Consider the following 23,979-nt stretch of genomic DNA (forward strand, 5'->3'; position numbering starts at 1 on the left):
GAAAAAAGTAAAACCCGATCAACGAAGTTGTGGTATACGCAAAAACTGATTCCTCATCGAAACAAAACTTTCTAAAAAAAAAAAAAATAAAATAATAAAAAAGAAAATGGGATTCCTCAAAATTGGAACTCCATTAAGTTGGGAGGATGTGCAAAAAGTAAAATCACTAATCAGGTTATATGGCATACTGCAGTTTGTTCATACATACAAATGCAACAAAGACCGAGTAGACGAAAATATAATGTTTGGAGACGAAATAGAATACATCGTTATTTGCAATGATGAAAATTTAAAAGAATCTTCTGCTCTTTTATGTGCAACAGATTTGATTGATGAAATGATGAACCTAGAAAGTGTTACTTATTGTGAGTATGGATCTCATTGGACTCCAGAATATTCTTCCTTCACCATTGAGGGGACACCTTCCGTTCCGTTTAAATTTGATATAAATTCTTCACCCTTTGTTGAAGATTCCATGCGCATAAGGAGAATAAAACTGAACAATGTTCTCAGTGCCATTCCAGGAGTGCGGGCCATCACTTTGCCATGTTTCCCAAATTCGCTCCTAGAGAATAGCTTACTTATGGCCAAAAGAATCATCCAAGAAACGGGTAAGAGGAAGGGTGACAAGGAGAAAGGTGTTGGTTCAGGTGGAGATGCCTTGGAGGCGCCAGGAGATGAACATGTTAATCAAAAAGAAGCGGAGAAGGGACAGAGGGGGGAGATGGTTAAAAAGGTCATCAGTCAAGGAGAATACAAAATCACGCTGAATGATAGCTCGCAGACGTATGCGGACGAGGGTAAGTCTACCCAGTTTGTAAACTCGGATATGATTGCACAAAAGAATGACGACTCTTTGATGCAAGAAATGTGCGAAGACGAAGTGGGCAGTGCGGACCAGGCAGACCAGGTGGACCAATTGAATGAATCAAACCAGATCAGTCAGCCGACCACCCCAAACCGACCCATCTTCATAAACGAGGCCAAGGAAAACCTCCTCTTCGAATGCGACCTATTCAAACCAGAGCAAACGCATCAGTACAGCAACAGCTGCCTCATCACCGATATGGTAATCAGTCCACACGCCAGGTATGTTACCCTAACGAAGAACATAAGAAAACGAAGGGGAACAAAAGTCATTTCATTTAATGAGATATACAAAGATGAGAACACAGAGAAAATGCCCAGGTGGGAACACTCACTGGACAAAACGGATAGAAGACTCTTCAAGAAAATAAAGAAAAAGTGCATCCTTGATGAGCACTTAATTTGGAACAAGTCTATGACGAACAAGAAAAAAATAGAAACTGTTGGATCGGATTTTCTTCCAAGTGAAGCACAAGTGGCGTCTCCAGGAGTGGTAAAAGTGTCAGAGGATCCTTGCACGGAGGACTCTCTGACCGCGCCAGCTAACCTAATGAACCAAGTGATAAAAAATAGCCTGTTCAGCAACCTGGACGACGAGAAGGATTACATTTACGTGTACGATCGCAAGTTTATCGAGGAGTATTCGAAGAAGTGCAAGAATCCAATTAAGGATTATGTTTACCTAGATGCAATGTTCTTCGGAATGAGCATGTGTTGTCAGCAAGTAACAATGTCATTTCCAACGATAGACGACGCGAAGTATTTATATGATCAACTAGCTGTTATCGCGCCTTTGTTCTTAGCCCTAACGGCATCAACCCCATATTTAGGAGGGTTTCTGACAGAGACGGATACTCGATGGAGAGTCATATCAAATTCTGTTGACTGTAGAACAGAGGAGGAACTAGCCTACATTTCCAAGCCAAGATATTCAGGTATATCTTTGTACATTTCTAATGAGTTGCCACTCAGGAAGAACTATCATTTCTATAACGACATAGATGTGGTGTTGGATAAGAATGTGTATGATAAATTGGTTAAAGAAAATGTTGATGATTTTTTAGCTAGGCATGTTGCTTCTCTCTTCGTTAGAGACCCCATCGTTGTTTTTGAGGGATCCTATAGTGAAAAGGATATACAGTCAATTGAGGAGAGGGTGAATAGGTTCAGTTCCAGCATGGGAGTAGAGGAGTCTTTCCCGAAGGATGATTCTCTGCCAGAAAGAGATTCCGCCGCTGGTTCCGCTAGTAGGTTGGACAAGAACCCCATCAGCAGCGTGTATCTGAGTGATGACTTCAGCTTTTTGGAGGATTACGAAGAGACGGTATTGTCCTCCCATCAGCACTTTGAAAATTTCCAAAGCACTAACTGGAACAGTGTGCGCTTTAAGCCGCCACCTATCCTGAACAACCACTGCAATGGGCCAAGTTCCATAGGATGGAGAGTAGAATTTCGCACGCCAGACATTCAAATTACCGACTTTGAAAACGCATCAGTCGTTACGCTCATCATGGTATTATCCAAATTTATCCTAAAGGAGAAGTTGAACCTATACATTCCCATGTCCATGTTGGAGGAAAATCTTTTCCGTTCTGCTAACAGGGATGCCATTTTTAAGGAGAAGTTTTACTTTAGGAGAGACTTAACATATGACACGGAAGATAATCAAGTGGAGGAAAAGACTTTATATGATATTTTTTTTAACGAGCACAATGGCATTTTCTATCTTTGCTCTAAGTACATTGATGAACAGTTCCGCGAGGGGCAACTTTCCCATGCAGCTAAGAATAAAATAAATGAGTACATTGAATTTGTGAAGCTAAGGTGTGCTGGAAAAATCTGTACAGGTGCTGCCTATTTAAGGAACTTTATTTTGAACCACCCAGCTTATGAAAAGGATTCGTACATCAACAGCAGGATAAATTATGACATTTGCAAATTGATAGCTGATATAGGGAAAGGACTTATCATTCCTCAGGAATTATTAGGTGTGTTTGTGGACCCTTACAAGGAAAGAATAAAAAGTGATTTGCGGCAAATTAATGAAAGCCAGTATGTGAAGAGCTTAGCTTATAAATTCATCTCCGGGGAGGATTACACACAGTACCTGCTGCTTAGCGAGGCCATTAAGGAAGGTCAGGATTACTACACCGGTACGAGGCGCAGCTATTGTGAGGAATCCATGGATAACAACACGCTGGAGTTTGGGAAGAAGCTTTACCAGCTTAGTGCTTAGGGCCGCGGCGCGGCATAAATGTAGCATCGCGGTGGCTTCATGATATAGCATTGTGATGGCTTTTATTTTTACCTCCCTTTATTTGCACCACTTTTCTTTCCCTCACCACGCGGATTCCCTTCAACATGAACCGCTTTTTTTTTTTTTTTTCCTTTTTTTTTTTTTTTTTTTTAATTTTTGTTTCCATAAAGAACGAAGTGACATGTGTGTGAATTTCGTAAATCGTAGAAACACGATAAAAAAAAAAGGTGGTAAAAATTGGAGATGCGAAAAAATGGGCCTACGTAAGAGGCACCGGTGAGGGATGGAAGTAATGGGAGGAATAATGAAAGCGGGAAAAAAAGTGCGCGTTGATGACTTGGATATGTACATTGGACATTTGGATGACGGTACGAGGTACGACATAGGGATGTAGCCAACAATAAGAATAATAACAACCCTCCTTATTCATCATTCTCGTCCTCTTTTCCATCATCATCTGCATCCATATCATCATCATCTTTTTCATCATCGTCGTCCTTATCGTCCTCTTCGTCGTCTTCCTCTTCATCGTCCTCATCCTCATCATCATCTTCATCCTCATCGTCTTCATCCTCATCATCAAACTCTTCATCAAAATCTTCATCGAAGTCATCAAAATCTTCTAAACCAAGGTAATACGACAAGGGGTTGTGCCAAATTTCTCTCCGTATCAATTCACCTACATCTGGCTTATCCTGTAACTCTTCCGTGGTGAACCATTCGAAGATGGACCACTTTGGCATTTCGTTGTCTAAGTCGGATCTATTATTTGACACAGCTGCTATTGGATTCTTTCCATCTTTCCATTTAATTCGTGTACACTCAACCACTTTCTCCTGATTATTATCGAAGGTAACATGCTTTACGAGTGTCAAAGGCTCCATGAACTCCTTTGCCTTTTCATTAAAGGTGAAAGTAATTTTGTACGAGCCATTGTTATCCATATTATCCTTCAAATCCAATTTCACTAGGCAGTTCAAAATATCTATATCTTCGGGTACTATATCGCTTAGTGCAGGATGCTTCCTCAGGGTGTTTGCCCAGAAGCCCGGAACCTTCTCAATTATTTCGTCTCGCTTTTCGAACAGAGGCTTCTTCTTCTCGTCATACTGCTTTTGGATGTTCATCTGCTCGTGCGCACACTTGATGTCTAGCTGCTCGATATCCTTTTGGACTGCATTTCGGGGGGAAAAGGGGGGCAAGAACAATCAACCATATGTAAAAATCAGCTATATGTATAAATATGCAATATGTATAAATATACGATATGTAGAAATATACGATATGTATAAATATACAATATGTAGAAGTCAGGAATGCACTTTACGCAGCGCCATCGTGCAAAAACGTTCCGCATGGTGATAAAAAAAAAAAAAAAATGCTTACTGTCTTCGAAATCCTTCATGAACGGCATCAGGGGGTCATCGTTCTCGATTTTTCTGCAGAGAGGAAAGAGGAAAAGAATGGGTCATTATGTGGTACATCTTCGGGGCAATTACTCGGTGGTCATGCAAGCGCAATGTAAGGTATGAACGGCCACCTATCGAGCGATACTCCAATTCCCCCCCCTGACATTTCATCCCCCATTTTTTTCCAGCACAGCTGTCTCGCACCAACACGGAAGCCGATTATCTGCCTTCTTCCGTAAAATAGACTCCCTGCAACGGCCAACTTCACACAATTGGTGATATGGTGTCCTCCAAAAAAAAAAAAAAAAAAAATGCGTCGCAATCTGGGCTCACTCCCCATATCGTATGGACCGTATAGGAGGCAGATAAAGACGTCTGGAAAAGCGATGCACCAATTTTGTGCCTCTAGCAGGGGGGAGGAGGGGTGCTTATAAACACTGGGCATATGGCCTGCGCATAGCAGGCAGGAGTGTGGGGGTCAAACTTACGAGTGCTTAGGGTCAGATGTATTTTCAATTGAATTTTCGGAGCGATCTCTCTTCATTTTTGCCTTCTTTGTGTAAAGGGTGCTACTAAGGGTGAAAAAATCTACCTATAACTGCGTGTATATTATTACATACGCATGTACGAATGTATCTAATCTTGGCATGGGGGTCAATGGAGATACGTATTCATACGCATCAAATGAATTATCGCGATGACTGCTTAATCGTGAAAGGAAAGTATGAACAGGGAGATGGAACAAGCGTTTTGCTTTGCCACAATAATGATTAAATTAAAAGAAGAAAAAAAAAAAAAAAAAAAGAAAAAAAAAGCATATAATAAAGCATATAATAAAGTAAAGAAGCAAATGAGGGGGAAGTACCAAGCTACAACACGGTGCGAGGTTTGACATTCATATTTCGCAGCAGGTAACAAAGCAAAATAAATGGGTTTATATTTTTACAATGCGGTGGTAGGCAAAAAAAAAAAAAAAAAAAAAAAAAAGATTCTAACTGGCTTTGCATATAAAATGCGGTACTTACAAACAGTGCGCATGTAAATACAAATGTATATGTTACGTATATAATATATATATATATTATTTAGGTATATATACATATATATTTGTATATACATGCGCATGGTATGCGTCAAGATAAGTACATTCCTTTTGTAAGCCTTAAAATGAAATACCGCCCATGTCGCTTCGGCTCTGCAGGCACTGTCGGATTCGGTTTCGGGGCGGCTACGACGTAATGGCACTACATAATTTGTGGGCCTAGAAAAAGTGTCAAATATATTCATTATATAAACCTTATATATGAGGAAGTGCATAAGTGTTTGCGGCCTTTGTACAGGTTATCATTCCCCCGCAAGAAAAAAAAAAAAAAAAAAAAAAAGGGGGGGGGGCATGTGAATCAACTGGAGAGAACCCGTTGTGCCCGCAAAGGAAAAGCGTCATATGTAGGAGCAAATTTGACTTAAGCCTATGCAATTATGAAAAAAACTTAATCATATATACGTAGGATGAATTTGCTTTCCCCTTCCGTGTGGTCAACAACTACGTTGAAGACGTCTTTGGCGAAATGTCCTCATCCGATTTGTTTTCAACAAAATTGGGTATACATGTATATGTACTCATGGAAGGCAGAAGTTATTGTTATTGATGGGGAAAGGGTCATCAGACTATGATGTTATCTTTCCATTCCATCCCGTGAGAAGGAAAACTCACTTTAACATTTGACGAGAAGCATATCTCACTATATGTATATGTAAAATATTAACGGTACTCCCCTCGAACTTTCTTTTTTTTTTTTTTTTTTTTTTTTTCCTTCATGTGACGTGAAGGGTATAAATACATAATGGCTAGCACTGAGTAAATAACCACTACACAGCCGTCCAAAATGATTTGTTCACATTTTGTGCGAACTTTTCTGCAAAGAAACGATACTCATATGATGACAACTGCATGGGGGTCACTGCGACGAAACACACATATCACGCATAACTTTATCGAACCTTACGACTGAAAAGACCCAAAGGTGGTCTTCTTTAGCTAGTTCGTAATGTGCAGGCCCCTCAGGGTGGATCGAGTTGGATTGGAATAGGACAAATGTAACAACACGTATGTATATTTGTAGTGCACAAAATGGGGGAAAATATATGTGGGTAGCGAGGGCGCCATAAACTCGTGGCGGTATGTGAATGAGAATGATATTTCATCTTGACTCTACCCGTTCGATAGAATTTTCTCACGATAGTCACATCAAAGGTTGTAAAAAGAATGCCTATGTACATTGGGGTAACACAGAAAACGAGTTAGGACGAAACATCATTCTTGTGTTTGAGCAGCGCTTGCACATTACCTGGTTGTGTACGGGTTTGAATACCTTGTCTTCAGTTTTCTCCTTCCTTACGTGTTGCTTCTATGCAGATGAAGTGTAAACAAAATGGAGGGACTAGTATTTTCCACCTTTCGGTCCTTTTCCTTTTTTTTTTTTTTTTTTTTTTTTTTTTTTTTCAATGTATATACAAACAATATTGCGAAAACGCACTTGGTGTATCAATTCCGTTTGTGGGAAATGAACAAAAAAAAAAAAAAAAAAAAAACTACACACGTGTGCTTATATACATTTGTGTATTCTTATGTATATTAACTCATATAAGGATACACGTATTGCGTGTGAAGGTCCTTATTTATTATTTTTTTTTTTCTTAGCTTTTGATGTGTGGACATGCATGAGGATTTGCTTGTGAATACACAAAAGTATGTGTCTGCTTCATTAAAATGATAAAACGCTTTCCACTTTGGAATGATATTTTTTTTTTAACCCAAAAGGGCGAACAAATAATACTTGGAGAATGGATAGTTTGAAAGAAAAAAAAAAAAAAAAAAAAAAAAACGAATGAGAAAAATGTAGAAGCTACATGAGTATGGAAAGAAGTGAAAGAGAAATGTGTAAATTTATAAATGCTTAAACAAATAAATGTTTTTATTATATATATATATATTTTTTTTTTTAATTCCTCCCCGTTACTTTTTCTCCACGGATGGAATATGTCCCACGTGTAGAAACAGAGATAGCTAACTTTTTTAAGGAAAAAAAATGAGAAGCAAAATTGATGATTTAACCTCTATCCTCTGGCGTCTCGCCGTGAGGAAAAGCGACATGGGAAGATAGCGAACCCGAAGCAAAAGCTTTGTTTCGACTCTGTGTAAATTCTATTAACTTTTATGTGCATTTTTTACGGTGCTACAATAGGTTTATGTATGTTTGTTCGAGTTTCACTTTTTGGGACAATTCACTTGGGAAATGCGTTATGAACATAGATGAGTGAAAAATATTTTGCCCTTTCACGATATTGCAGTTTTTCTCTTTCTCTCTTTTTGCCCTTTGCGATTTTTTATTTTTTGTGGGAAAGTTTTTCCACACGTGGGGGATACATCAAAAGAGAGGTCTTTTTTTTTTTTTTTTTTTTTTTTTTTTTTCGCCCAAACAGCCACACACGCTTGTGTATATATTTAGCGAGCATTTCCTTTTAATGTGCACACAACTTGGGCTCTGTGCTGTACACACGGGCACAACAAAATAGACTTCCCTCCTGTGTGTATCCAAGGCAGTTTAACGAAAAAAATAAAAATCTTTTTTTTTTTTTTTTTTTTTTTTTTCTTTCAAACTATCCATTCATTCGTGTGATGTCATTTATCGTAGAACGGGATGGCCACATAAATCGTGGTTGCTTCGTTGTCGCCACGTGGGGATAAATCTTGGATCCATTTTGTGATAAGTTCCCCTAGTGGAGACGCCCTCAGGGGAGGAGTACGCCACACCACTTACGTAGACGTCGTTTTAAGGTCATCCCCCCTCCAATGTGGATACACAACCCGAAGGATACCACCCTTTCCACTTCGCTTTGAAAAGAGGGTATCTTTTCTTTTTTTTTTTTTTTTTTTTTTCTTGCAAAAGGGTTCATTATTTCAACATTGGAAAAGTGAAAATTGGGATATAAAGGAAGGGGAGGGGGAATGAATACTTTATGTGTATATTAACTGGACAAATACTGTTTTGTAAGAACAAAAATGAGGGGTATAGCTGAAGGGTGTACTACGGGGGATAAGGGGCGACGGAAAGGATGAACACGTTTTTAAAAGCAATTCGTCACTGTGTTTACGGGTGGGTGCTACGCAGAGGACTTGAAAATGCCTGCCTACGCGAGTACGCCCCTAGTCATGTGTGCGTGCACATATATATATACTTTTTTTATACCTCTTTTTTAATCATGCGAACAGTCGGAATATGCCTCTTATCCGATTTTAATCATCCACGCGGGGTTCTCATTTGTCCATCATCTGGTCCACGCCTTACGCATCGAACGTACTTAAGCGTATTCATACGTTACTTACATACCCATTTCGCATGGCTTGTGTGGGTAATGCGTTTGTTTTCCGCTTGACATACTCGGAAAACCTCGCAATTATCGCAGACTATTCCCCTCAAAGGGTTTTGTGTTTTATTCACCAACTGTTAAGTCCTTAATGCTGGAAAATAAAAAAAAAAAAAAAAAAAAAAAAAAAAAAATCACTCGCGTATACTTTCCGTATTGTTGCATTATCCATATGCCACCAGTGCGAACCTCATTTGTTTTCCCTCCCGTTTTAATTTTTTTCTGGAAAAAAAAAAAAAAGAAGAAAAAAAAAAATTTCGCTCGTGCTCCATATCATTGCGCCGAAAGTGAAATGATGCATTTGACAAGAAGAAGATACACAATCGCCACACACATGGAACAATACACCAATCGAAAAGCAGTCAAATCAGCCAAAATAGGAAATAGCCAGCTGACGAGAGGAAAAAAACGCTAACCAGCGCACAAAATCGGCCAACCGTGCACAGGCAATGTGCAGGCACCAATTCACCTCAACCATTGATGAACAGCGCTATATAAATGAGCAAACAATTTTGCTAATAAGCCATAAGCTACATGCATTTTTATCATACAACTTTTTGCGACAGGCCAGTTCGTGATATGCCTTTTTTTTCTTACCTCTTTGTATTCGCGTACATTCGTATGAACACTGTGCCCAGTTGCATTTCTTCTTACCCCCCTTGATGTTCCCTCCTTGACGATGCGAAGTTCCTCCTTCGCCTTTTGTAAATTCGAATAATGACCACCAATTTGTTCCAACACTAAGTCCTCATCTATTCAATTCGAAAAGGAGAAAAAATCACCTTCGACCTTGAAAAACGTAACCAACGCAGAAAGGGGAAAAAGCGAAGAAGCGGAAAAGCGAATACAGACCGGCAGGAAATTAACCCTAAGTACCTACCTGCTGAAGAAGATAGAACTTAGAACCCCCCAAATCGAGTGAAAAATAACAAAAAATTCATTTTAGAAATGCTAAACGATATTATATTTCAAGTTATTATTGCTTCTTTTGGAGTCACAATAGTCAACAGCGATAAAATAAAATTTCTCCAAAAGTTCAGTAAGTACGAGGAGACATCATGCATCGCTATTAAAGGGTTGCGTGATTGTGCAAAGATCCCAGATCTGCTCAACGTTGGAAAATAGGAGCAGGGGGGGAGAATTGAGTTATCCCATCCCCACATCCTTTTTTTTCTGTTACAATACACGTGCACATGAACGAGCACCGTGTTGGACGCGTGTTTATTTTATCACTTCTCGTCAAAAGACCTACAGTCCGATTGCGTCGAGCATACAGACCGTGTAGGATCATACACATGCATATGTACATATGTACATATATACACGAGAGTAATTTTTTTTTTTTTTTCCCCTCAGGATATGCCATATACGTTTTAATTTTGTCCTTCCTGCTATACAAGGGAGTACCCTGGAAGAGGGAGAATTACTACACTTACTTGAACATCACACCCAATGCAACGAAGCAGGAGATACAGACCGCCTACAGGCAGGCGGCGAAAATATATCACCCCGTAAGGATGCATGCTACGTCGAAAGGACGAGAAAATGGGGAGAAGGAAGGGGGCTAAGGGCGTCGTTAAGATGAGGTGCCCATGTGCTCATTTGCATGCACCTGAGCATTTTCCTTTTCCATGGTACTGAGTTTAGCACCGTTTCTCTCCGGCGTTACTCCCACATTACCTCCGTTGCACCGCCGTTTATAGGACAAAAATCCGGACGAATCGGCCGACTCCGCATTTATAAAGTTAAAACAGGCATACGATGTCTTGACTGACGACACGAGGAGAAGCAACTACAACCGCTTTGGGGACTACAAGAATGGTAACATTTGCTGGGTGATGCGATTAGCCACCAGTCGTGTGTATAACAGATCAGACATGCGTTTACCTTTGAGCTAGCTTTTTTTTTTTTTTTTTTTTTTTTTTTTTGCTATTTGTTCATAATTTTTCCTTTTTTACTTTACCCGTTCAGGTGAAGTTGACGACAATACGGCCACACTGCTGATATGCCTTTCATTGGTCCAGCACACCATGTTTTTCATCATAGGATATTTCTTATCATACCCACGGAAACTGGTGTTCGCAAGACAAGTGAGTTTAGTGTGATTCTGTGTGAGACGCACATGGGTTTGTAATTTTCCACCAAGCCATTGCATGTGTGCAATGGTGACATTTCAGTGGTTGCTTGTGCATACATATATGGGCGTATAATTTTTTTTTTTTTTTTTTTTTTTTTTTTTTTTTTTTTTTTTTGAAGATATTTCTGGTGTACAACATAGCTAGCTTCTGCTTCGAGCTGCAGTTCCGATTTATCGAAGACGACACAACATTCGACTGGTTACCCTCGATAGGATATCTACTGCCATATGAGAAAATCAAATTACTTAGGATGTTATTCCCCATCGTTTTTTTTATCAGCATATGTGCCGCAGCGTACACGTACACAGACAGGAATGCGACGTTGATTTATTTAATGCGATCCATTTTGGCCACCAACAGAATCGTTTTCGAAAGATCAAATGATGTCGTCGACTCGACTAACTATTTAAAGAAAAATGGAGAACAGCTGGTTTCCAAGTTACAAGAAATGAGGAAAGCTGTTGAAGATGCCAAATATGCGCAGGCGAAATTAAAAGACAAGGAACAGAAGGACAAAAGTGAGTGCTTGGAAGATAGTAAAAAAGACCCCAAGGACGAAAATAATGCAGACGATAAGCTCCGTGAAAATGTGCAGGAGTTTGCCTTAACTCTCGATTCGCATCAAATGGGGCTACTTGAAAAGTGTTTTGAAATGATGAAGAATAAGAACACCAAGGACAAGAAGAACCAGAAGAAGTCTTGGTTCGAGTTCATTTCCATGCAGATGATCTTCGGCATTATATTCGTGTACATCTGGTTTACCTCCAAATGAGCGTAGGGTGGAAGTGCTAGCAGTAATAGAAGTGAGAATCGGAAGGAAAAAACGCTAATATACAGCTAGGAAAGCGTTAAAAAAGCGTTAGCAAAGCGTCAGAGTATCGCTAGCGTAGCGCTGGCCAAGCCTCGGCGATGCCCATTTCGCAACTTTGCGGCGCCAACCGGGAAGCCAGCCAATAATTTAAAAAGGAGCGGACGCATATCGATTGGGTTATATGAAATGAACAATGAAACCACCTTAGAGGAATTCGAAAGCAGACATATTTGTGTAGACTCTCTTTGCATATAGGAAAATTAAGCACGCGTGAAAATTCTAGTTTCAAGGAATAGAAAAAAACTGAACAAATAACCCCTTCTCTAAAAAAAAAAAAAGAAAAAAAAAAAAAAAAAACATCCAAGCAACAAGTAACGACCTAACAAACAACCCCCTATTTGTACCCCTTGTGAATGCTGTGCGCACCTGAATGGAGCACTTTGGCGTTTTAGTGACAGTACAAAGTGGTCCCCTGTATATGTATATAACTATATATATGTGTTTTATTATTATTATTTTTTTTAAATAGCCCATGTATTTGTACCCACGCACGTGCACGCCGCGCACCCCCTACACCATTATCAACTGTGTGACCTGCACTTTTACTTACCAATCTACCAGCGCACGTGACGTGTGTGTGCATCTCCCTAGGTGGGCCTGTTTTTGTATGCGTGAACATCGACTTGGTACATATGTGTATATGTTTTCATGCTAGGTGCTGCGCTATTTTTAAAGATTTTCCATTTTTAAGTTATCCTTATAAAACGAAGGCGGGAGGATAAGTTCCTCCAAGCGCTAAGTACATTCTGTGGGAGCGCAAACTGACTTACGTGGTGTGCACTGTTTATGTGTCAAATTGTTGAATTAAAAAAAAAAAAAAAAAAAAAAATGTTTTGGCATGCAGGGAGCGCATGTTGCAATTTGACCCCAGGAAGGAAAAACGAGCGAAAGTGAAAGTACCTCCCAGAAAAGTATGCAATCGGTCATTCCCATTGGGATCTTCTAACGGAGGAGTGTGTGTCATGCCTTCGGAAAAATACGCACCATTATGTTATTGTATATTTGCCCCCATCATGCCATTGAAAAGCTGTCATTCGTGCTAATCGAATAAACAGTTCTGAATTGGCCGTTAGGGAAAAATCCCTTGTTCGCCTCATCAGGTAAACTGTCCATGGGGCCGCTAAAGGTATTCTCACCATAGGAGACATTTTGGACAATGCAGGAGTCATTCTCGTAGGGGGAATACGGGATGACATATATGGAAGACGGGCTACAGAAGCGGTTGCAATAGTCGTCGCTTTGTCTGTTGAAATGGAGGGGAGGAAAGCCACTCGTTAGGCAGGGGGGCAAGTTGCTGAGCAGGCTGTTCGTCGAATTGCCCGTCGAATTGCCCGCCAAATTGCCAGCCAAATTGGCCGTCAAGCCGGAAGGTAAGGCAGTAGGGAAGCTTTTGTGTGATTTGCTCGTAACCCCGATGGGCGCATTCCTATTCCGTCGTATGATCGACTTGGACAGTTTGAGCGCATAGACGTACATCTCCTTGTCATTGCCGGAAAGCTCCATGGAGTCGATGTACCCACATAAGGCCAGGTTCTTAAAGCTTCCGAACAATTTTCCCAAACGAGAATAAATCATAAATGTATGAAACAATCTCTTTCCACTGAGCAATTCAAACAAGTCATCGCAAAAGTGGTTGCAGTTTTTGCACACGAAGTTGTATGTGTTAGGTCTGTATATCTTTCCAAGGGCATTTAGAATTTCAGCAAATTGGGCGTATGTTATTTCCACGAAGGTCAGTTCGTAGCTCTTGCAGTATTTCCCTATGGTCGACCTCTTCGGCTTGCATGTGGTGATTCCGTCCATGGAGAAGGTGTACTCGCTCCCGAAGACTTCGATTCCTGGGAACAGAGGAGTGGGTGGGTGGGTTGAGGGAAACATATCGGATAAAGCGGATAGAGCCAATAAATCAAGGTGTGTGTACGCACTATTTCGCAACAGCTTTCCACACATTGGAAAGACACCGAAGACTAGCAACTCACCTGTGTGGCGCACATTTTTCAGAAAAAAGGGAACGTCTAGAGTGTAAGTGTGTAGCCAGATATTCATTTAGATTTTGCACTGTGCACTGGTCTGTTGTAGCTAATTTGGAGCGGGCATGTGGACGCATGCACTTTGCTGCTATGGCGAAATAATTGGAGAATAAATGGTTAAGAGGGGAGAAGAGCAGAAGAAGGAACATAGCAAAACATAATAACGGTGAGCTAAAGTAATTGTCCTATTTTATGCATTTTTCTATTATCCACTGAATTAATTACAAACGAGGTAATGGAACAATTTTACTAAAACAGTTCAAGGAAAAAAAAAAAAAAATAAAAAAAAGGAAAAAAAAGATATGCACACAGAGGATTTTTTTTTTTTTTTTTTTTTTCCCCACCTTTTCCGTGGTAACTTTGCCCATCATTCAGATTTTTTCACAGTTAAAAGGTTAACATTTTTCTGTTAAAAAGGAAAAAAAAAAACAAAACAAAACAATTATCATGAACAATGGAGGAGGGTGTGGAGGAAAGAATTTCCTTCGTACAAATTACTACTAGCGTGGATGTCGTTAATCGCGCCTCCTTCGCAAACGCAGTTTGAGGAAATGTGAAATGGTTATGTGACGAGTTTTACACCCGGAGTTTCGCTTCCGCTGTTTCTTCAAGGTGAAAAAAAAATTTTTTTTTTTTTTCTGTTTTTTTGCCATTTTTATATGCTACCTTTTTGCCTTTTCTAGTTATTGCCTCCTTTTCCGTTTTTTTTTTTTTTTTTTTTTTTTTTTATCCCACGGAGTGGTTCGGATGTGCGAAGGAAGACTATACACACGTGTATAGCTGCATGTGTATACACGTAAACGGATATGTTTGCACTTTCCTCAGCTGGGTCCACCTACTTCTGTCTTATTTTTTTTGGCCCCATGTAGAATATTGCCCCCGTTAGTTGGGGGCCCTAAATACCTTGGCACGGAGCCACTTTTTATTTTCATGCCTATGTAAATTAGGGAAATTCCTTCTGGCCCATTTTCCAATCTTCCCCAAATTAGCAGTGCGATATCTTAACCACACAGAGGTACGCGTACGAGAACTAATGCATGGTAACTTTTTTTTTTTGTTTGCTTCTTTTGCCAAACAAGTGTAGTAAAAAAAATCACCCAAAAGGGTGAATCCTAATTTGAAAGGATGATTTCGAATATAACAAAGAATTATTTCCTTTGCAAATGTGTTTATATTTTAAAATCTGATTCTTTACGTCTGTGGAACTACAAAGTGATTGCTCATTGTACGCGGTGATAGAAGGTACACGTAGGTCGCTGCCAACGTAGGGAGGGGGGGGGGGAAACGGCGTGGAGAGGCACCCTTACTAAAGAGCGTTATTATTCCAATACAAAGGGCACGTGGGAGGAAAAAGGGCAATAATGCTCCTAGGGGAACTCTTTGGGTAAGGTTCCACACTTCAAGGGGAAACCACCATTTATCCCACTTAACACTTAGTTAATATTGCCCTATTCGGACAAAAATAAGAAAAAAAAAAAAAAAAAAAAGAAAGAAAAGAAAAAAAATACTAACGAGCAGACGATTCGAAGTGGAGGAATGGGATAGGTATACCTACCATGCGTGCTTTTCATCATGGACGCATTCCGCAGTTCCTACCTACCTGCAATTTGTTTAGCACATAAAGAGGGAAAAATCAAAATGGTTGCCTTGAGAAGCGCTACACGTGGGCAATTTTGCGAGAATCCGTACGTCTGCAACTTTGCGAAAGGCGTCTAGGCCAAGTGGCTTCCCCTGCACACGTGTTCTCGTTAAATTTGCGTCGAAAGTGGGAGACCCCATTTTTAAGGTGTCCTAAAAGGATGCAACCGTTAAGTGTTCTAACGCCTGCATGGAGAAGCCGCACATTTGAAGTTATGTGCATGTAAAGAAGAAAAAAAAAATTTTAGTACACTACAAATGGTACACACGCATGTGTGCTTTTAGGTGGCCTTTTTTTATTTGTCTGTCCGTGCAAATGACTGCTAGAAGAATGCAAGAACTGCTTTTCTTTTAATGGCTAGCTATTTAGCGCGCGCAAAAGGACCTCAATCGCCTGCACATGTCAGCTCTCCTGCGGCGTTGCTTAAAAAGTGCATGCACATATGCATGAATTATGAGAATAACAGAGAGCTATTTTACATGCACTGTTCATATATTTCTCTTTCACATTTGCAAAAAATGTCTGTCCTTGTTTTAGCTTGTAATTGTTGTAAATTGGTAAATGAATCAAAATGGCTAGTTAAAAAAAAAAAAAAAAAAAAGAAAAAGACGGAAATGGGTTGTCTTTTCTAAACAGGTGTAGACAATTGTTAAATTCTGCAACGGTTTGAGGAGGCAACTTTGTAGGAAGAGACTACAGGAAGTCAGAAAAAGCCGCTTATGCATGAACGCTCGAAGGGAAAAAAAAAAAAAAACTTAAAAAAGGATCAAGAAAAGCTAATCAAAAATTTGCAAAAAGCTTGCAACAAGTATTTGGCAAATATGTTTTAAAAATAAATTTAAAAATAATTTAAAAACTATTTTAAAAATATTTTAACCAAACTTTTAAAAAACTTCCAAAATTTTTTTTTCAGTACAACCAAATCTACACCAAACAAAAACTAATATAAGGAAAAACTTACACCAAACAAAAACTAATATAAGGAAAAACTTACACCAAACATGTAGCAGCATACTGCAAGCATATTCCAACTTTACAACCAACCTTACACCATTTTAATACAAAACGTACATAAAGATAACGCCAAAAACACGTATCAAGTTTACACGAAACCTGCGCCAAACAAAAGTAGAAACTACATGAACCATATCGTCACACTTCTACCCCAAAGAGAGGCTACTCAACTTGAAGACTCTCCCTTCTCCATACCAGAAACTTCACAATTTTCTCCAATTTTTTGTCCAAAAGGAAGAAAGAAAAGGTTTCTTATTTTTCCCTTTTTTTCGTCTGCGATAATATACATACGCTGGAAGAAGACCGCCTCTCCCCATAATTCAAGCCACGTCACACTCAAACCACTTTTCTCAAGATTGACTTTTTCGATTCATCCTTTGTAAAGTTATCGGAGGTCTTTTTTTATTTACCTTTTTTTTTTTTTTTTTTTGTTTGTTTTTTTCATTTCCGACCTTCTTAACATTTGTTGATTTTGCGTTCCTTCAAAATGGCCTGCACGAACTTCAACTCCCCATACCAAGCGGAAAAGAGGCGAACCACGGAGGATGTTGAGAACACGAAGTTGGAGAGCGTCAGCGCGGCTATCGATTACCGGGAAATGGGTAAGTGAAAGAGAGAGAAAAAAAAATTTCTCGGTCTCCACCGTGTGTGCATAGAGATATACACGTACGATTGACTACTCTCTTGTGTGTGAAAAGCCTCAGTACGACATGTCCCCCCCCCCAATTTGCAGATCTGATACTTTTTCCTGAAGGGTCATTAAAAAATATAAACAATACTGTGGTCAGTGAGAAGCACTTGGTTGGAAAGTCAGTAGCTTTGTTCTTTTCGAACGGGAGTGACCCCAAGTGTAGGGCATTCCTTCCGTTTCTGCAGCAGGTAAATTTTTGTTTCACATGTGGTGCAAAGAAGAGTGGTGACACTTGGTCTTCACCTTACCATTTCATTTCCTTTTTGATCCCCCTTCCCCCCTTAGTACTACAAAACCATCAACGAGGCAGGAGCTAGCCAGAAAATTGAAGTAATTTTTGTGAGTACAGACCCAGACAGGACCTCGTTCGAAGACCACAAGAAGCACATGCCATGGCTGTACATCGACATAGCTGACCCCTTAACGGATATTCTGAAGAAACATTTCCGCGTGATGAACCCATACGAAGTCCCCTTCTATGGATCTGGGCCAAGAAGTGATGTTCCCTGCTTAATCGTTATTGGTTCTGATGGGCGCGAGGCACAGCTCCTACACATTTGCAGTGGAAGGGATGAAGGAGAAAAGGGAATTCTACGATGGGACTACAGGAATAATGTGTACTCCTTGAATAAAAAGGAGTCTTCCTTCTAATTGGGATATATGCTCGCATGAGGAGCTTTTACTTTTTTCAGAAATGGGAAAGGATCATCGCAGACAGGGCTATATTAATCTTGGAGTCAAGGTGGTTCCTATTTTTTATTATTTTTTTCTTTTTTTTTCTAGTGCCTACTACAGCTTGGTATAGGTCGCTTCTCTTCGCACATGCAGACAGATAGAGTTGGGGATGAGTGTGCAACATGTCTGCATTGAGTATATACTGGCATATTGGGTGGGGCCTGATATAAATGGGCAGTACATAAAACGACTCGCATTACACCCGAGAGATGTATAAAATGCGTCTTTGAAGTGAGCAAATATACTTCTCTCTCCCCTCTTCTGTGCATGTGAGTATTTCCCTCTACATTACAAGCGTATCGCCCTGCGTTACGTTTTGTGTTTCTTTGATTTTTTTCACCTTTGCAATTTTTTACTGTTCATTCGAGTGCTGCTCTTATTTTATGCCACTTCCTTTTATTATTTATTTTATTTTTCTTTTTCCTTTTTTTTGATTCGTGAAAAGTGCTAAATTGAATTGTAAAACGGTAGACCCCCTTCCTTTAAGGGGCTCAAATATTTTAAAAAAAAAATATATATATATATATATATAAAAACATCACTGGGGATGAAGCTACCTATGGGAGGGATTCACATCCGAGGAAATCACTTCGGGAGAGTTAGGCCTCTTCTGCCACTGTTAGCGCGGAACTCCAGCCAAGCAAGGTGTGTGAAAAGGTGCAGTCGATCGACATACCAAGGTTCGCACACTTGCCCAAGCGGTTATGCAAAAAAAAAAAAAAAAATTGAGAGTATATCGGCTCGGTGAACCTGGCTGAGGTGTCTTTTGTTCCTATGCGGTAGGGTGGTGCAGCGGTGGATCGATGAAGTGTAGCGGTGATGAAGCGCGCATAACTTTTCCTCATGCTTAAATTGCATCCCTTTGTGTGTACTTTTTTTTGCCACACCGCCGAATTGGTTTCTCTCCATTTGGGACCTCCCCCTTGAGTGAGTTTTACTAGGGGTAACCAGATGAGTGCCATTTGAATAGCCACACGAATTCCATGTGGAGTTCCATTTGGGGTGTCGTTATGTTCCAATTTCGGCCTCCTTTCTCCTGCCATTTGCTTCTCCTTTGCGCATCACCGTGTGATGCTAAATGAAGCTATTCCAGCTGAGTAAGAACACCTTCGCTCACATGGGTGATTTTTTTTTTTAAATTTTTATTTTATTATTTTATTTTTATTTTTTATTTCCTTTTTTTCTTTTCCCACACCTTTATACCTTTATGATAACACCCTTTTGCATTTCTCCTTTTTTTGGTTGTTCCGTATCTTGCTCGTCCCTACCTATATATATTTTTTTCTTTTTTTAAACCTCGTGGTGGGGTTGAGTTAGTCTGATTGTAGCAATTGCTGTTTTTATTTTTTTTTTTTTTATATTTTTGTTTTCGTGTGTGTGTTTCCCCTGCGGAGCTTGACTCTCTTTGTAGGTTTTTGCGCAAAACTTCGAAGGACAGTATCGGTGGCGCGTGCAAATACAAATATAAAAATGTGCCTATAAGAAGCCGAGCACACATAAGTACAGAAAAAAAAAAATATATACACACAAATATATGTACACGTGTGTACACAGGCTCACTCATGTGTAGTTGCGCGAGGAAGGAAAACAATCTCTAAGTAGCTACAAGGACAGTTCCTTCGAACATCATGGCAGAGAAGGGTACGGGACGCATATTGTACGCCCCCCTTTGGAGGGCTTTGTCTGTTTTTCTCTTCCTTTATTTTGGCTACTACTCCTTTGTGAAGGGCTCGGCTTGGGAAGGCGTTACAGATGAAGAGGCCAAAAATGTGAAGCACCTAACCCACGAGGTAGAGTTACAAATATACAGTCAGCACACACCTAATTGTATAGCTCTGTTTTGCAACAACAAGGAAGCAGCATGCAAAGATGTATACAAAGAATTCGTCTTGGCATCAAATGAGTTAGCCAGTGAAGAAATAGCATTCGTCTATGTAGATACAATTCCACTAAAAAAAACGGCAGAGAATTTTGACATCAAAAATGTCCCCACAATTTTAACCTTTAAAGATTTTGATCCAGAAAAAGGATATACGTTTGGGAAAAAATATACAAAGGAAAATATTATAGAATGGTTTAAATTACTTCCCATGCCATCTATAGAAATGATGGAGAAAGACCATGTTGAAAAATATGTGGAAATGCAGAAGAAAAAAGGGTATGCCAGTATTATTGCTTTTTGTGTAAAGAATTCTGATAATGTTCATAAGTTTTTTCATTTTGGTGAAACACACTCACTACCTAATTTATCCGTGGGGATGGTGTACATCGATCTGGAGACTGAAGCAAAAATTGAAATAAGCAACGGACCAGGGGCTACCATTCCAGATGGCAACACAAAGTATAAGGATGTATATAAGCCGGACAAGAACGTTTGGGTGTCTAGTGATATCCTTAAATTCGCCAGTGAGTACATGGCGCAATTCCCCGTGATTATCAATTATAAGAGGTCCTTATACAAGGCTCAGAAGGGAGAAATTTATGTCTACCTGTATAGTAACTTTGGGCACTACTCCGACGCGCTGTACGTGGAGTTGGCCCCCGTAATACGGGAGCATCACCCGCAGGTAAGGTCGAGTGGATTACATTCACACGTGTAGCTATCGCACGTATAGCTATCACACGTATAGCTATCGCACGTATAGCTATCACATATGTAGCTATCGTTCTGTAGGCATTGACATAGCACCCCGTCGACACGTTACCACTTCTTCCATACGTTACCACCCTGCCACCTCTCCACAGCTCCGGTTCGTCTTCCCGAAGAGCGAAGAAGTAGCCGAATTGCTGGGTACGGTCAAGAGCGGCAATTTTATCCTCGTGGTGGACTATAGGGACGCGACGGTGGATGTCCTATTCGGTTTACTGAGGCCCAAGAAATACATGAAGCACTTGGAGAGCGAGAAAATAAACGCAGAACAACTTTCCCATGTTATTTCCGAATTTTATGAGAACCAACTTGCTAAAATAAAAAAATCAGAAAAGGAAGTAAAAAGAAGAGAACAAGAGAAATACCAAATTGTATGTGCCAATAATTTCGATACATTTGTGTTAGATCCAGAAAAAATCGTTTTACTTTTTTATCATGTAGAGGGATGCAAAGAATGCAAACCCCTTTTTTCTTTCTGGTCTCGTGTGTCCAACTTTTTTCATTTGGAAAATAAATATAAAAATGTTCTAGTGGCCACCATGGATGCCAAGTTAAATGACATGACTGATGAGACCGTTGATTTTTACCCCAGCGTGGCCATTTACCCCACAGGTGAGACAGGGGGTGGTAGCAGAAGGAGACACGACAGGCGTGATTTTGTGTTTTCACACACTGACAGAGGGGGTCATATGATGGCCCAGCGACATTCTTTCGTCATTCAAACAAGCAAAATGTGAAGCGCGAACCGAAGCATTGTTGTGCTTCCTTCCCTCATTTTACTCCTTTTTACTGCATTTCTCCATCTGTTTCTTCCTCCTCCCCTCTCCATGCGCAGGTTCAAACAAACTGAAAAGGAAAAAATTTCTTCTCTTCCCCCTCAAGTTGGACACTTTAATCGATATAGTGGACGAGTTGTTGGAAGTCGAGGAGGACCTGTGAAGTAGACCATACAGAAGTGGGCCCTCTCCTGATTTTTCTCACCACGTCGGCTGCAAGTTTTTCTTGCCATTTTTAGGGCTAGCTTTTTTACTTTTTTTTTCAAATTTTCTTCTTTTTATTTTTCCCATTTTTCCCATTCCCCCCCTTTTTTTTTTCTCTTCTTTTTTTCTCTTTTTCTTCCCCAAATTAACCCCATGCGACGTACCCCCCTGGAGAAAAAAAAAAAATAATTTTCACTCAACGCATGCATTGTCTGGAACTGCGATGACCAATTTTTTTGACCCTTTTACTCCTGGCTGTGCTTGTTTTTGCAGATTTCGCACAAGCCACGTTTTTCTGTGCTCATTTTTCGAAGACTCATTTTGTTGTTGCAACATTTGGCAGAGGTGTGTTTTCGCATGTGTGCAGCTACATATACAAGGACCTGCACACGTACGTTTATATTTTATTTTATTATATTATTTTTTTTTTTTTCACAACTTTTTGTGAATTTGTTATACCCATTTACACATTTTTTCCTGCACGCTAACTTGATTTTGCCTTTTTAACGTAGTACAATATTTGTCCCCAAATATACAGTCTCTGCTGAATCATTTTTCCTGCTCTGCTCTGCTTTTTTTTTTTTTTTTTTTTTTCATGTCCAAAAAGTGGTACACAGGAGGAGAGAACTTCGCAAAAAGGGAGAATTAATCACTGAGTAAACCATCCGGTTGAGTAGATAGTTAATCGGCGAGTTCGCCAAACGATCGAGCGCAGAGAGGTGATCGAACAAAGAGGTGGTCGAACAAAGAGGCGCTCGCAAAAGAGACTTAACGTTGTCAAGCTGAGAAGACGCCAAGTAACGAAGAAATCTCCTTCCTTTTTCCATCCCCCCCCTCCTATTGGATTTCCAAAATGTTGTACTTGACTACGCTAATCAGCAACGCCTGTCTGGCGATCCTGAACTGTGGGCTGTGCCTGTCTGCGACGAACCTAGCGAGAATGATGCTCTTGAGGGATTTCAAGATATGCCCAGAAGGAAGCATCAAGTGCGACAAAGAGAGATGGTACTTTGCAACCTTCTACTTCACGCTGTACATGAGCGCCTTTTTCGGGTGTCTCTTTTCTCTCTACTTTAGAAGTTCCAACAGAAGAAAGGGTCTCATGGGTGTACACTACCTCTACATTATTGGAAGCTTATTAACCATATATAGTTCTCCTCATATAATAATATTTTTATTTTCTCAAGCGTTTTTTGGACTAGCCATTGGAGGATCTGTGGTGACTGCATCTTGTTATATTTTAGAGTACACACCAAAGGATCATCAGAAATTCTATGGGTTCTACATTCAGGTATTTTTCGCACTGGGATTATTGATTAGTTATATTTTTGGAGCTATGTATGCGAATATGCGTTTTTCAAACCCGAAGACGACATACTGGGTGTTGACTGTGTTATACAAGCTGCACTTAGCACTGCCCTTAATCATCAGTGTGGTATCCTTGCTTTTGTTCTCGTTCACCTTCACAATGGACACACCTCTACATTTGTACGAATCGAAGAAATTTAAAAAGTTCGATAAATTGAAAACCAGAATGAATATAAAAGAATTTGACGAAAAGGAAGAATATCACAAGAATGAAAAAACGAAGGAAGTGAGTCTACTAGGAAAGGATTTAACAATGGTGAATTTTTTTCAAAACGAATTATTACGCAAGACTTCCTTTGTAGGCATGATGCTCTGTTTTCTCTACTCTCTTAATGGATCCTTTTTATTTTTCAATGCTGTATTCTTATTTTTCAAGGCTTTTTCAAGTACTATGGCTAACACCTTTGTATCAGTTGCCTTCGTCTTCCTTTACTTTATTAGCTCCATCGTCTCTACAAGATTAATTCAGACATATGGCAAGAAGGATTTGTTAATTACTGGGTTGGTCATACAAGCAATTTCAGCAGCATGTTTAGTTGGATCCTATTTCCTTGACTTTACAAACCTTATTCACAAAATTCTTTTAATTATTTCTATATCTTCGTATTTTGTTGGATTATCCTTAGGGTTTGGACATATGATTTGGACCCATGTATTTGATTTATTTCCCAAGGAGTGTAAAGTTGTGGGTGCTTTTTTTTCCTACTACTCTCTTTTCCTTGGTGCCTTTCTCATTTCTGTGTTACTTGAGTTTATAAGTACTAGGTACTACTCCTACCTTTTCATCCTCTGCCTGATTTCCCTGTTCGTGTCCATCGTCTCCTTCAGCAGGTGCTACAAGGATGAGAGGGTCACCATCGCCAGGCACCCCTCCATGGAGGACTAGTCGGGAGACCGCTACG

The 23,979-nt window shown here is 39.8% G+C and overlaps 7 protein-coding genes across 7 annotated transcripts; 5 read left to right on the forward strand and 2 right to left on the reverse strand.

Annotated features, from left to right (window-relative positions):
* Positions 1-106: 106 nt before the first annotated feature.
* Positions 107-3,103, forward strand: PKNH_0716900 (gamma-glutamylcysteine synthetase, putative; the record flags this gene model as incomplete). The annotated part of the gene is made up of 1 exon (XM_002258424.1): positions 107-3,103. The coding sequence occupies one exon, from the start codon at positions 107-109 to the stop codon at positions 3,101-3,103; it is 2,997 nt and encodes a 998-aa protein (XP_002258460.1).
* Positions 3,104-3,546: 443 nt separating this feature from the next.
* Positions 3,547-5,077, reverse strand: PKNH_0717000 (nucleosome assembly protein, putative; the record flags this gene model as incomplete). The annotated part of the gene is made up of 3 exons (XM_002258425.1): positions 3,547-4,298; positions 4,511-4,563; positions 5,022-5,077. The coding sequence occupies 3 exons, from the start codon at positions 5,075-5,077 to the stop codon at positions 3,547-3,549; spliced, it is 861 nt and encodes a 286-aa protein (XP_002258461.1).
* Positions 5,078-9,909: 4,832 nt separating this feature from the next.
* PKNH_0717100 (DnaJ protein, putative) lies at positions 9,910-11,871 on the forward strand (the record flags this gene model as incomplete). The annotated part of the gene is made up of 5 exons (XM_002258426.1): positions 9,910-10,000; positions 10,318-10,472; positions 10,665-10,782; positions 10,933-11,051; positions 11,218-11,871. 5 exons carry the CDS (start codon positions 9,910-9,912, stop codon positions 11,869-11,871), a joined length of 1,137 nt encoding a protein of 378 aa, XP_002258462.1.
* A 1,110-nt stretch (positions 11,872-12,981) lies between these two features.
* PKNH_0717200 (PPPDE peptidase, putative) lies at positions 12,982-14,016 on the reverse strand (the record flags this gene model as incomplete). Its single annotated transcript, XM_002258427.1, has 2 exons — positions 12,982-13,808; positions 13,950-14,016. 2 exons carry the CDS (start codon positions 14,014-14,016, stop codon positions 12,982-12,984), a joined length of 894 nt encoding a protein of 297 aa, XP_002258463.1.
* Positions 14,017-17,140: 3,124 nt separating this feature from the next.
* On the forward strand, positions 17,141-17,995 carry PKNH_0717300 (uncharacterized protein; the record flags this gene model as incomplete). The annotated part of the gene is made up of 3 exons (XM_002258428.1): positions 17,141-17,255; positions 17,387-17,532; positions 17,630-17,995. The coding sequence occupies 3 exons, from the start codon at positions 17,141-17,143 to the stop codon at positions 17,993-17,995; spliced, it is 627 nt and encodes a 208-aa protein (XP_002258464.1).
* Positions 17,996-19,707: 1,712 nt separating this feature from the next.
* On the forward strand, positions 19,708-21,668 carry PKNH_0717400 (protein disulfide isomerase, putative; the record flags this gene model as incomplete). Its single annotated transcript, XM_039113933.1, has 3 exons — positions 19,708-20,646; positions 20,825-21,341; positions 21,565-21,668. The coding sequence occupies 3 exons, from the start codon at positions 19,708-19,710 to the stop codon at positions 21,666-21,668; spliced, it is 1,560 nt and encodes a 519-aa protein (XP_038969571.1).
* Positions 21,669-22,562: 894 nt separating this feature from the next.
* Positions 22,563-23,963, forward strand: PKNH_0717500 (major facilitator superfamily domain-containing protein, putative; the record flags this gene model as incomplete). The annotated part of the gene is made up of 1 exon (XM_002258430.1): positions 22,563-23,963. One exon carries the CDS (start codon positions 22,563-22,565, stop codon positions 23,961-23,963), a length of 1,401 nt encoding a protein of 466 aa, XP_002258466.1.
* Between the last annotated feature and the right edge of the window lie 16 nt (positions 23,964-23,979).

The sequence above is a fragment of the Plasmodium knowlesi genome, assembly GCF_000006355.2.
Source record: "Plasmodium knowlesi strain H genome assembly, chromosome: 7".
NCBI lineage: Eukaryota > Apicomplexa > Aconoidasida > Haemosporida > Plasmodiidae > Plasmodium > Plasmodium knowlesi.